This window comes from Nycticebus coucang, chromosome 11, assembly GCF_027406575.1.
Source record: "Nycticebus coucang isolate mNycCou1 chromosome 11, mNycCou1.pri, whole genome shotgun sequence".
In the NCBI taxonomy this organism is placed as follows: domain Eukaryota; kingdom Metazoa; phylum Chordata; class Mammalia; order Primates; family Lorisidae; genus Nycticebus; species Nycticebus coucang.
Window position 1 is genome coordinate 113,979,551 of NC_069790.1, and position 12,343 is coordinate 113,991,893.

Below are 12,343 nucleotides of genomic sequence, written 5' to 3' on the forward strand. Positions count from 1 at the left end.
ACTGCATGTTTCAGGATTGAGGGCAGGACCAGAAGGGCTTTTGGTGGGGGGTTCACCCTCAGGTATCTGGGGTTAAAGGAGGCTCTGTGGTTTGGGTGACTTTCTCCCTCTGCCTGGCAGATTGAGGCCTGGGAGCAGGAGCAGCTGAGCCAGCCTGTCTGCTTTGATTGCTGCTGTATTGACCAGTCTCCCTTCCAGTTGGTGGAGCAGACAACCCTACACAAGGCAAGTCCTTGCTGACAGCTCAGGGCTGCAGAGAGGGCAGGGGAGGTGTGAGGTAGGTAACATGCCCCGATCTACATTCTCCCTCTAGACTCACACGCTGTTCTCACTGCTTGGCCTCCACCTTGCCTACGTGACCAGCATGGGAAAGCTCAGGGGCGTCTTGGCCCTGGAGGAGGTAATCTGACATGTCCCCCTGGAGCAGCAGGAGGGAGGGTGGGCATAGGGTGTGGGGGCTGTGGGTGGGAAAGGGGTGCTGTTAGCATCTTGAAAGTCCCCCCAGATTTCCCCCTCCATTTCTCACACAGAGATGGGGGGATGAGAGTAGAGGGGGCTGCAGAGCTGGTTGCAGCCACAGTCCTAAAGGAGACAGATTTCTCCAGTCCACCTGGGACCCACATGACCTGTGTGGGTGGTGTGGGTTTGGATGGGGGTTCAGGTGAGCTTTGGGGAAGGCAGGACCCCACCTAGGTCTGAGGTGGGGACTTGGGATGGCTGCTACGCAGATGCATCTCTTCGTCTCGCCCCTTCTCTTGTCCTTTTCTGTCTTCTTCCTTCAGCTGTTACATGTCATCTCTGTCTTGCCCCTCTGGAGCTTTACCTTTCCTTTGTGCTTTCTCAGTATCTGTTCTTTCCTGTCTGCTTCTCTGCCTCTGCCCCCATCTTCTTTCTCTTTCCAATTTTGTATCCTTTCATGCTGCTCCCCAGCTACAGAAGGCCATCAAGGGGCACACCAAGTCTGGGGTGCAGCTCCGCCCTCCCCTTGCCAGTTTCCGGAACACAACTTCCTCTAGAAAGAGTGCTGGGGGACCACTCCCTCCCACAGAGGGCTGGAGCCTGCCAGAGAATGGATCTGAGGCCATGGGAGCAGGGAGTGTGGCCCCTGCCTCCCCAGAGAGCCCCGTGCCCTCCCCTTCCCTGGAGCTCCCTCTCTCCCTGGCCCCAGCCAAGGTGGTGGGTGAGCTGGAGGAACTTGAGCTGGTGGAAAGTCCAGGGCCGGAAGAGGAGCTGGCTGACATCCTGCAGGGGCCCAGCCTGCGGTCCACAGATGAAGAGGAGGATGAGGATGAACTGATCCTTTGACCACCTCCTGGGACCTCATTATAAAGACTTTCTGTGACTGAGGGTGGGCTTGTGAGGGACAGGGTATGTCCTGATGTTGGAGAGCTCATGCAAAGTCTTGGCCTTTCCCAGGGATTTTAAAATGTGATACTGATAATCTTAAAGGAGTCAGAACTGTAGCAGGGAGGAGCCATGGGCATTTCCCCCATTGCCAGACTGCCCGGTGATTCTAACCCTAGTGGCAGGCCCTGCTATTCTACAGGGGAAGCTTCCTGAGACTTCTAGGGTGCAGGTAAGGAATGCCGTGCTTCTCTGCCTCCTCTGTCATCCTCAAACTCCCCAAGGCTCTTGTCTCAGGGCTCTTGTCCCAGTGCCTGGCTGGCCTTCCCCAGTGTTAGTTGGCTGAAGATGGGTAAGAAAGGCCTAGAAAGACTGTGGCTCCATAAGTGCCACACTAAGGAGGAGATGGGATCAGCTCATGGACTCGGGGACTGATTGCCCGGGAATGTGCCTGGGAAAGGGCCACAGCTGCTTCTCCCAGAGGAGCTTACAAGCACACAACAGTATGCCCGCCCCACCCCTCCCACCAGCTATCCCAGGCCCAGCCACGCTTCTCTGTTTCCTGCTCCAAGCAGTGAAATGCACATGAGAAGACTAGAGAGGGCAGCAGCCTAGGAGAAAAGGTTGCCAAAGGCTCCTTGGGGAAGGAACAGCTGCCCTGTTGCCCAACAAGCAGACCCCATGGTGTCACCTGGCGCCTGGCAGAAAGTCCTACCTCACAGCGCAGCCTCCTGGCCCCCTGGATCCCAGCAGGAAACACATCCTCCTTTTCCCCATTGCAGTCACTTGTGTCCTGCCAAGGATCAGCTCTGCCCTGGAGCTGCTCTAGCTGACACTTCTTTCCTGCCAAAAACTAAGGCTCAGAGCAGCTAGGTCACTGGGTCACTCAGACACCAGCCTCCTCAGACCAGCCCCTCCTCAGTGCCTGTCTCTGTAGTGGTGGAGAGTTGAGAGCGCAGTATCCAGATGGCAAGCCTCTTCAGTGTTGCCCACACTCAGGACAATCACCTCCTCACACTTCTCAGCTCGGCACTGAAGCTGCTAGTGAAGCAGTGAGCAGCGTGGAACCCTTGCTCCATGCCCCGCACGCAGGCCCTGTTTAGTTCTGTAGCTGCTTGGACCTCCTCTTTGACATTCCCCTCCTTTTCCTCCCATGTGCCCCTCCACCTCCATCCCCCAAATAAGACACACATAGTCAAAGGATGCCACCACATTCTGTTTAGTGCCACTGAACACAGCCTCTACCCCTCTCCACATCACATCCCTCCTCCGCCCCAGGCTAAGAGAGATGCTGAAGCCTGGGTGGGGGCTGGCAGTGGGCATTGGAGCCCCTGCCCCTGTGTACATAATCTATAATATTTATATATATTGATATAGAAGTCTCTCTGTAATATATGTCATAGAATCTCTCTTGGGCCTGGGGTGGGAATGTCACATTAAGAAAACATGCTAAGACTGACCGTAAAAATGGTTATTTCCCAGACCTGGAAGACGAAGTGTGGGGTATACAGGTGGGGACAGGAAGACGATAATAAACTCATTCCCCAGGTCCCCTCCTTAACACAAGGATTAGCAGGAAGGTGTGTGTGGAGGGGGGAGGGGGCAACGGAAGGGGAAGAGGGAAGATTTGGATTTTCATTTAATAAAGTCAATTGAAAGTGAAAGTGCGCCCCTCCCCCCAAAAGAAAATCATTTAGCAAGAGCAGTTTCATTCACAAGAATATAAAAACAGCCCTGCTCCAGGACCGCTGTAAAACGTGCTGCACGGCCTTTAATCCCAAAGGAAAAGCAACCCTTTCCCACCCCCCATAGCCTCTTCCTGCACATGCCCCCCCTCCCCCAAATAGGCTATAAGCAAACCCCCATGCACCCTGCGTCCAGCACCAGAAAGGCAGTCCCTCCCTCTAGAAGAGTTCCAAGGTAGTCCCAGGCCAGTTCCTTGAGTCTTCTCCCTCCTCAGAGTGGAAAAGGAGGTCTTCGCACAAGGCAGACCCCCACCTGCCCTATTCTCTGAAGCTACGTGCCAGCACCCTGGGGACTCTGAGCCTCTGCTTATGTGTCAACCCTGCCAGATTCCTTCAGAACTTTAGTTGTCTTTTGTCAGGGACCATTTGGCTCCCTTAGGAAAGGGAAGGAGGGAAGAAAGCTGCTATAGTCTACTCTTCCCAGCTCCCAGGGCCCTGGGCAAAAAGGACCAATGACAAACGAACCATTCACTGGGTCAGACATCCGGTGTGGTCCAGGGGAGAATATGGGCAGTGAGGGGATAAGAGGAGAGGAAGAGGTGACTTGGTGAGAGGGCAGGCTGGAGGTGAGAACCCAGGGACCCCATGGGAGGAAGGTCACAAGGGCATGCAAAACCCCAGGACCTACAGCAGGAGATGGGCAAGGGACAGCTGTCCAGGTGAGCATGCTAGACCACTTCCTAGAGAGCTCCTAAAAATGTGGTCCTGGGACTCCGAGTCAGGAGATGTTACCAAGCATAAGGGGCCACTTCTGTGCAGGCAGCATGAGATCAAGAGATGGCACGTACCTTGGCTCACCAAGCCTACTCCCGTGTTTCCTACAAGAACCAACCTCAGTATAACCATTCTCCGTCTTCCCTGGAAGACACGGGACACCCTGTTCTAGCTCCATTTCAGGAGCATGTGTATATGAGTATGAACTTGGTGGTAGGGTGGGGTCACAGATGAAGAGAAACACCCCAATTCTTAACCTCCTCATTCTAAAGCAATAGTAGTCTGTGGTCCAGGGGTCGGGGGAAGTTTGTGCCAGGGACCGGGAGAAGATACAAGGATGCAATAGGAGGACCACTGACCAAGAGTGAGTAGGACACCAGGGCTGGGAGCTGGAGCCTGAGATGGGCATGAGGAAAAAGGGAACTAGGGCAATGAACCTCTTAGGCCTCTCTCTCCTACCCAAACTCTGCCTATGCCACAGGCCAGCAAGTCCCACTGGCCATCTCCCAGCCACATGCCCTCTTATGCTAGTGCTGGGGCTTGCGTGCTGCTCAGAGTCCTCATCAGGGAGAGCAAGCTCTGCCTCTCTTTCTGGGCAGGAGGACTGGGCAGTGAGCGAGGACAGCAAGGACAGAGTGTGAAGCTGACACAAAGAGGCAGAGCCCACCTTGGCCCTCAGCCTGCAACCCTGCCCGGCCTGGGGAGAGACAGCACCGACTCCTCCCTCCACCCCACTCAACCCTGAGTCCCCAAGAAGTTATAAAAATGTAGAAAAGGCAAAGAGAAAAGTGTAAACAGCTCCAGAGAATTAGGGGTGGGTAGGGGCAGACACAGCCCTCATGCTCCCCCCACTAGCAGGGACACCTGCGTCCTGTGTCCAAATATCTGCAACTGGTGTCCCCTTACCCTCTTTAGGGCCAGGGGTTCCGAGAGCAGGGATGGAAGAAGGCAGGAGGGGAGCAAGGGCTGGAGCAGCCAGCCTCCCCCCACAGGGTCTTTTCCCAGATCCTTAGGATCCGCCTTTCAGCCATATATTCAAGATCTCAGAATAAGTGGTGTGTTAGTTCTCGGCCTCATCAGTGAGTCTCTCATCTCTGGGCAGGGCTTGCTATAAAGAACCATGCCTGTGCCCCCTCATAAATCACAGCTGCTCCGTCCACCTCCTCCTAGACTTCCAATCTCGGAAGCCAAATGACCCACTGAGGGCAGGCTCAGCTCCATGCACACGTGCCCTTTTAGCTGCCTCCCCTGTGCCCATCAGCCTCGTCCAACAGTCCCTGAGGTCTATTCCTCACAGTAACGATGAACTAGGGCCACAGCCAGAGAAAACAGTTGGGAAAAGCAAGAATGAAATGGAGAGAGGAGGCAATCAGACAGCACAGTCAGGGCTCCTGGAAGACGAAGTCAGGGAGTGAAGAATGGAGGTCCAGTTTGGGCGTGGTCACACTGTGCACCTGTCCTCAGGCTGCACACCCTGGAGGCTTCCCGGACACAGACCCAGAAGCCCACTGTCCCGGCCTTTCTCCCACAGCCACGCCAATTTCACAGCCATCTAGTTGTCTGGGTTCCAGTCCTGGACCTGTGGTTTCTAGAGTGTAAGCCTGGCTAAAATCCTATCTTGGTCCTCCATTGCTGGGAGAGGTCTGGAAACTTCCTGGGTCCCCCGCTGTCGTCTGCCCAAGTTTCAGCTATACCGCTGGGGGAAGGGAGGGTGTGGGCCGCAGCCATGGGCCTCAGGTAGGGGTGGAAGGGGCTTAGGGGGAAGGAGCTAGTTGTTGGCCTCGCCCTCTTCCTCATCAAAGGACTGAACGCCTGAGGATGTGACATCAGACACCTTCCGGCTAAGAGCAGTGGACACCTCCGGGTCTTCTCGTGGGGAAAGTGACTCCAGGTCTCGGCATCCTGCATCCTCTTCCTCCTCAGGGGCCAATGGCCTCTTCTCCTCCTCAGCAGGGCCCTGTGCCAGGTCCACCCCGCCCATTCCTGGAGCCCAGTCAGTGTCTCCCCCCAACAAAGGTGGTGGTTCCTGAGCAGAATATCCGGAAGCAGGTTGGGAAGGCCCCATGTCATGTAAGCTGGGCTGTGAGTCATCAAATGCAGGGCCAAGATAGGATCCTGTGGCCGGAGAGGCAATGAGGGACTGGTCACTTGCTTCCCAGGCATCTGATGACCCCAGACAGTACATGCCCTGGGACACATAGGAGTGAGGCCATCCATCCATGGGGGCTTGAGCCAGGGCATCTGTAAAGAGAATCACAGAGGTCAGGGGGGTGCACAGAATATCAAAGACAGTAAAGACAGCACAGAGAATTGAGGGCCAGCCAGAGAGGACACAGAGAGTAGAGAGGACAGAGGGAAAGCCAAGATGAACAGAGATGAGTGGAGGCACTCTAGACAATTCCGGAGGCCGTGTAGGCCCCAGGGGATGGATTCTCACCCTGACTCTCCATCAGCTCCTGGTAATTGTCACTGTAGTTGCAGCCCAATGGCTCCTGGGTAGAGTTGACACTCATGTCCTCACCATCCATAGAAGACCAGGCCATGAGTGTGGCCTCAGAAATAGCAAACTGCTCCATGACACCTGTCAGAAGAAATGCAGAGAACAAAACACCTCAGGGGACCTTTAGGCACTTACATGAGGCAGGGAGACACCTTTATGCAGTGCTATTCAAGACAAATACAATGCAAATCACTTACAAAATTTAAAATTTTCTGGTAGCTACATTTAATAAAAAGAAACCAAGTAAAATTAATTTGAATAATATATCTTAATCTAATATATAAAAAGATTATCACCTTAAAATATAATCAATATAACAATTACTAATGAGATATTTTACATTCTTTTATTTGTACAGTCTTTGAAATCTCATCAGCATTTTACACCTACAACACATCTCCACTGGGACAAGCCACCCTGCCAGTTCTCAACAGCCACATGTGGCTGGTGGCTACTGAATTGGACAGCACAGCCTTTGTATATGCTCAGAAACAAGGCAGAAGTGTAGGGGACTGCCCAAAAGGTCAGATTTAAGATTTCTAGGGGGAAAGAGTTGGAGGTCTACTGGTAAGATATCCTAGGGGACTAAAAGTAGGGATGTTCAGAAATTTATTTTTGGAGTTTGGGGGGAATTATAATGTAGAGGGTAGGTTCCAACATAAACAGAAAACTCCCAAGAGAACATCATGGGATTGTTGGGTCCAAACTGACATAAAGTTGAAAGTTCAAGGCATTAGAAGCACATGGTGAGGATAGGTAGACTTGGGGGTCCCAGCTCTGGTCAAAGTTGTGAGTCAGTCGAAGCCTATACTGCTACTGCCCTGCCTTGTATCACCCTACTCACTGATACTTCCTCTGTCACCCATGTCACCAACACAAAGACACTTCCCTTCTTTTCCAGACCGGTCCCTCTTCCTAGACTTCTTATTGAGACTCTAGGGCTCAGCCACCAAATCAGGCACATTACATGCCTATCATCATACTGCTTTCCTGGAACTATACCTCTTCTGCAGACCCCTGTCCCCTCACCCAATTCCTTGGATCATCTAGTAATTGTCCCAGTAATGCATCCAGAAAGTGAATTCGTGACACCAAAAACTTATAGGCAAAGAGATCCCCAAGGCCTTACCTTGTTTTACTTCTAGAAACATGGAGTAGAAATAAAACCTTTTGAAGACCAAGACCTGCATTTTTTCCTTGTATTAAGGAAGCCAAGAGGTTGGACAGTTCCACAATAAAAAGAGAAGGCATCTGGAACAGGTGGACCACAAATCCCATCTGATTCCCCTAATCTTATCAGCTGATTATAAAAATAGGTTTGAGGACACTTGGCAGAATTAACAAGCAACAATTTTGAAATTCAAGCTGTTTGGGATAGGTAAGCCTATGGTCATGATATGAGTAGAGACAATCCTGCCATAAGGAACCAAGTTGGAATGTCAGCCCCTGGCCAATCAGAAAATGTGTCTCTTGAGAATCTGAGGTACAAGTACCTGCTAAGAAACGTGCCTCCTTCTCACCATCACTGAGGTCGGAGTAGGCGTCTGTATCCCTGCGTACCGCCTCGTGGCTGTGTTGTGGCTGAATGGCCGGTGTCTTCCCCCAGCCCTGCCACTCAATCATGTGGGCCACCCGGCCTTGCCCCATGGCTGTGGGCTTTGTCACATGGTCCTTCATGCTTCGAGAGATCCCTAAAGGACCAAACATTTCCCACACACTCCAGAATATCACATCATACCCATACCAGACCCTCTCCACTCCTCCACCCCAGTCCCATAGACTCCAGCATTGGGGCAGGTGGTCTGTAGGACTTCACGGATAGGAGTAGCCTGGAGTTTGGGAGAGGCTTGATAGAAAGGGCAGACAGGTCAGGGTTGTGGTCTTCAGGCCCCATGAAGAGCAGGGAGACTGAGATGGGGAGCTTGTCAGTGTTCTCCCATCAGGGTGCATCCCAGGCCGGAGTCTCACCTGAGAGCGATGACTTGGCCAGGGCCCCAATACCATAGGCGTTGGAGTTTCGCTTAAGCTTCGGAAGAATGGAAGTGGTATCCTCCATGGAAAGCTGGAATAGGGAATGTGGGAGGAAGGGCAGAAGAACAAAAATGTATGGACATGCTTTATATATGGAGGAAAGTTGATAATTTCCAGGAAGAAGGATCAGAGCTAGGGCAGGAGGTAAGGAACACTTCTACACCCAAGAGTCCCAAGGAGGTGTATACCCCAACTGCCTTGAAATTGGGGGACTAGTGGGGAATGTGAGGGCTCATAGTGCCTGTAGGAGTCAGGGAGCACCATGCTGTTTGTAAGGTCTAAGGGGGATTAGGAGGAAGAGGAGCTGGGAGGACTGGGGAGGTCTGGGGGCAGCTACACTCACATTGATGCCGTCCCAGGAGAAATCAGTTCGAGTTTGCTGTGAGGAGAGAGGAAAGGCAATGGGCATCCCAGGCACTTCCAGGAATGCAAATAATCCCACATTCCTCAGAGGGGCTTCCAGGGATGTGCAGAGTGGGGAAGGCCTTCCTGTGGTTAATATAGGTTATTAGGATCTCAGAGTGAAATGTTTGGCATGTGTTTCAAGGAAAGTCAGGAGAAATTTTCTGAAAAAGTGTCCATTAAAAGGAGTGTCTGGAGTGTTGCCTTGGAATTTAGAAAGAGGACTCAAGGATCAGGCAGCTAGAGGCTAGGCAGCCTTATTCATGATGGTTCTTGGGTCTCTCAGAGCTCCTCAGGCCAGGGGATAGCTGAGCACAGAGGGCCTCACCTCAGTAGATGGCCGATGGAGGCTGCTCCCGTGCAGTGAGCTGGTGCTGTCCATGTTAATCTGATCGACATCCTTCAGGCCCTTCCAGTCCACTGCTATCACCTCGTTCCCTGAAGGGGCCAGAAGTTATTTGCTCTGCCCTCACCTCCAGGGCCCCTCCTGGGTCTTTTCTCAGAGGAAGCTGAGGCTACACACTAGGGCCAGCCCTTCACACCTTCCCTCCCACCGCCACACTTTCTGATGGCCCCTTTTCTCTTACATCTCCGCTGTCCCTAAATTTTTGGTAAAAGAAATAATAATGCTGAGCCAAAACATTCAGTTTTAGCTCAACCAAGAATAGCACACTCAGAAACTAAGTGTTCTACCGCCTATCCATTGTTATTTACATGGAGGGTCTGGGTGTTAGCAGGAAAGCAACTCTTATTCTGTCCCCAGGAATCTTTAAGGGTCTCTGTATGAGAGCTGAGCTTTTCCTCTACTGCATTCTAAGGACAGAACTTCTCACTGTGTGGGGTGGGAGGAAAGTAGCTTCCCTCAGGAGCTCTCCAAGAGTCTGTCTAACAGGATGAAGACTTGGAGGGGACAGCAAGGAATTGGGCATGTTCTCCCGGAAGCAATGAAAGCAGAGAATTCAAAGGTGAGATGAATCATTTCACCTGACTGTGGGGAGACAAGTGATGGATTAAAGTGGCGGGAAGGGAGAAGAGGAGAAAAATAGGAGGGGACAGAACTTTTTTAAATAAGAGTTAAAAGAAAGGGAATTCAAGTCAGAGAGAAACAGTGGGAGAGGATGGACAGGGGCTGAGATCTTCCTGGAAACTGGAAGGCCAAGACAGATGGATGGTCATCGCTAAGGTCAGATCCCAGATCCGCAGAAGGGAGACTCCTCAGAGAAGAAGTACCAGGGGCCAGTTGTAAAGCATCAGATAGCTGCTGCACCATCTGATGAGCCATCTGCCCTTGCAGGTCCCTGATGACTCTGAGTTTAGGGTTAAAGGGCCCATTCTTGGGAAAGGTGCACAGAAGAGTGCGCTGGGGCAAGAGAAAGCATTTGGCACAGCAACAGCACAGCTGGTGCAAAGGAAGGGGCTGAAGGAGACGGGACCCCTCCAAAGTTGGCCTACTCTTCCTTAGGGATACAGGAGAGTGGTGAGATGGGTCAGGCCAGAGGCCATGGCTGGGGCAGAAGAGGAAAGATGGGCATCTGGACCTGGGCAGCAGAAATGGGGCGGCAAAGCATAATCTGGGAAGAAGAGCCATGGGGGAGGGCAGAGCAGGAGGGAGGGGAGGTGGCCTTTGTGGAAGAGGGAGAGCTGAGTCAGAGCCGCTGGGGGCAGGGAGGGGGAGGGAAGAGAACGGGAGAGGTGACAGCAGAGGAGGAGGGGGTATCCATGGAAATAAATCGGGTCTCAGAAATCGGGCTTGCCGAGAGTGAGTTTGTTTGTAATAATAATACGAATTATTCTCTCAGCCTGAGGTTACTGGGAGGTGTAGGCGGGAGAAATTGGGAGTTGGAAAGAGAAAAATTGGGGGGTTCTGGAGATGGTTGGATCAATTTGTTGAGCTAAGAGAGTGCAGAGGGTGCACGGGGTGGGGGAGAGGTGGTCGGGCGCTAGCAAGGCAGAGGCTGTGGGGAAAGGCGGGTTAGGAGGCGCCTCCCTTCCCTCCCCCCCTCCCGCCAAAGGTAAATAAAGAGCCAGCCCCGCCCCGCCGGCCCCCGGCGAACAGGTGCAGCCCCACCCGCTAGGGCGGCGAGCGCCGGACCCCTAGCGTCCCTCACCCCGGCCTCCTCCCGCCGCCCAGCCCTGCTTCATTCCCTCCGGGCACGGAAGCCAGTCCCTCCCCAAGGCTTGGCGCATCCCGCCCCCGCCCCAGAGGGAAAATGCACGTGAACAAAGCAAATCGGAGGAGGCAGGAACCACAGAAAAAGGCAACGGAGAGGGAAAGGGACCGGGCAAAACACCCGAGCCAGATGGAGGCAGTGGCAGGGGGTGGGGAGGGGGTGTGGGAAACACACTCGGGGCTGGGACGGACGCCGAGGGTCCTCAGCAGGGGTCCTCAGCAGAGGGGCTGCTCCGGAACAGAGAGGGCTGGAGACAGCGGAGTCTGGGCGGATGACCTGGAGGTGGATGGATGAGGGGACCAGGAGTGGGGCCGAGCGACGGAGGAGAGCAAAGGAGGCTGATGATGATGGAGCGAGGGACCGCGCCTGGGGGAGGGCGACCGAGAGAAGGAAAAGCGCCCAGAGGGACATGAGCCCTAGAGGCGCGAGAGGACAGCGGAGAGGAAGGACTGGTGGGAGCGCGAGCGGGTGGAGGGAAAGTGCGCGAGCGAGGCGGGTGCGGAGAGGGGTCCCGAGGGCGCGCGAGGGTGGGGGAGGGGGCGAGTCCTGTCCCGGCCGCCGCCGGGCCGCGGTACCCACCCACAGTCCTGGAGCCGATGCAGCCCATGGCTCCGGGGCCTCCGGGCCGGGCCCTCACCGACTCGGGGCGCGCGACGGGGGGAGCACCCTCTGCCGCGCCGCCGCCCCAGCCGCTCTGCAGCGCCGCGGCTGTCTCCGCTCGGCTCCGCTCCCCCCTCCCCTCTCCATCCCTCCCCACGGCAGCCTCCGTCGCCGCCGCCGCCGCCGCCGCCTGGCTCCCCCGCCCCGGCTCCGCTCGCAGCGGCCGGGGAGGGGGCGGTCCGGGGATTGGCTGCGCCCGGCGCCTCCCAGCCTCTGTCCCCGACTGTGCCTCGGTGTTGCCCTGGGGTCCCCCGCGGCCCCCAGCCTGGCAACCGCCGGGGCTTCTCGCTGAGTCCCGGCTCGGCTCTTGCTCCAGGTTCTGGTGGAGACCCAGAGAATTCCGTATCTCAGGGCCAGGTACAAACCCAGAGCCCACCCTTAGGTTCTGGTTGATGAATTTGGGGGGCGGAGGGTTGAGGATGCCCTGGGAGAAAGTGGGGGTGGAGGGAGAATAAAGCCAGGGCTTTAGTAATCAAATCCCGCAAACACTTGTTTTCTTCCTGGGGCCCCATCTGGGACACGCAGGAGCGTGACTGGAGACAGCTTTGGTTGCTCCGCGTTTCAAGGGCGCTATTTTATCCACCCAAACAGATCGCGAAGTCTGTGCAAGTGGGTGGTGCATTATACTTTCCTGGGCTCTGTGGTCCCTGGACATTCCGGGATGGGTGTGGGCATCATGCGGGTAATCTAACTCCAAACCTGATTGGGGCTGGAGAGTATTTAACAATAATTCAATTGTAGCTACACCGAAATAAAAATTTCAGGACCAAAGGCTG

At 54.4% G+C, this 12,343-nt stretch overlaps 2 protein-coding genes across 4 annotated transcripts in view; one reads left to right on the forward strand and one right to left on the reverse strand.

Moving 5' to 3' along the window:
- Positions 1-2,716, forward strand: part of CLCN1 (chloride voltage-gated channel 1) — a 34,577-nt gene extending 31,861 nt beyond the window's left edge. For both annotated transcript variants that reach the window (XM_053553557.1, XM_053553559.1), the window contains 3 exons: positions 121-225; positions 314-400; positions 931-2,716. In XM_053553557.1, the coding sequence (XP_053409532.1) occupies positions 121-225; positions 314-400; positions 931-1,305 (567 nt within the window). In that variant the 3' untranslated portion in view covers positions 1,306-2,716. The remainder of the gene's footprint in view (positions 1-120; positions 226-313; positions 401-930) is intronic.
- FAM131B (family with sequence similarity 131 member B) lies at positions 2,548-11,740 on the reverse strand. 2 transcript variants are annotated; one of them, XM_053553560.1, is made up of 7 exons: positions 11,487-11,738; positions 9,065-9,174; positions 8,678-8,713; positions 8,272-8,365; positions 7,797-7,994; positions 6,241-6,384; positions 2,548-6,044 (listed from the first exon to the last, which is right to left on the reverse strand). In XM_053553560.1, the coding sequence occupies exons 1-7, from the start codon at positions 11,512-11,514 to the stop codon at positions 5,572-5,574; spliced, it is 1,083 nt and encodes a 360-aa protein (XP_053409535.1). In that variant the 5' UTR covers positions 11,515-11,738; the 3' UTR covers positions 2,548-5,571. The 2 variants fall into 2 exon arrangements, with proteins under 2 accessions (XP_053409535.1, XP_053409536.1); XM_053553561.1 differs by lacking the exon at positions 8,678-8,713 and having other exon boundaries at positions 11,487-11,740.
- Positions 11,741-12,343: the final 603 nt, after the last annotated feature.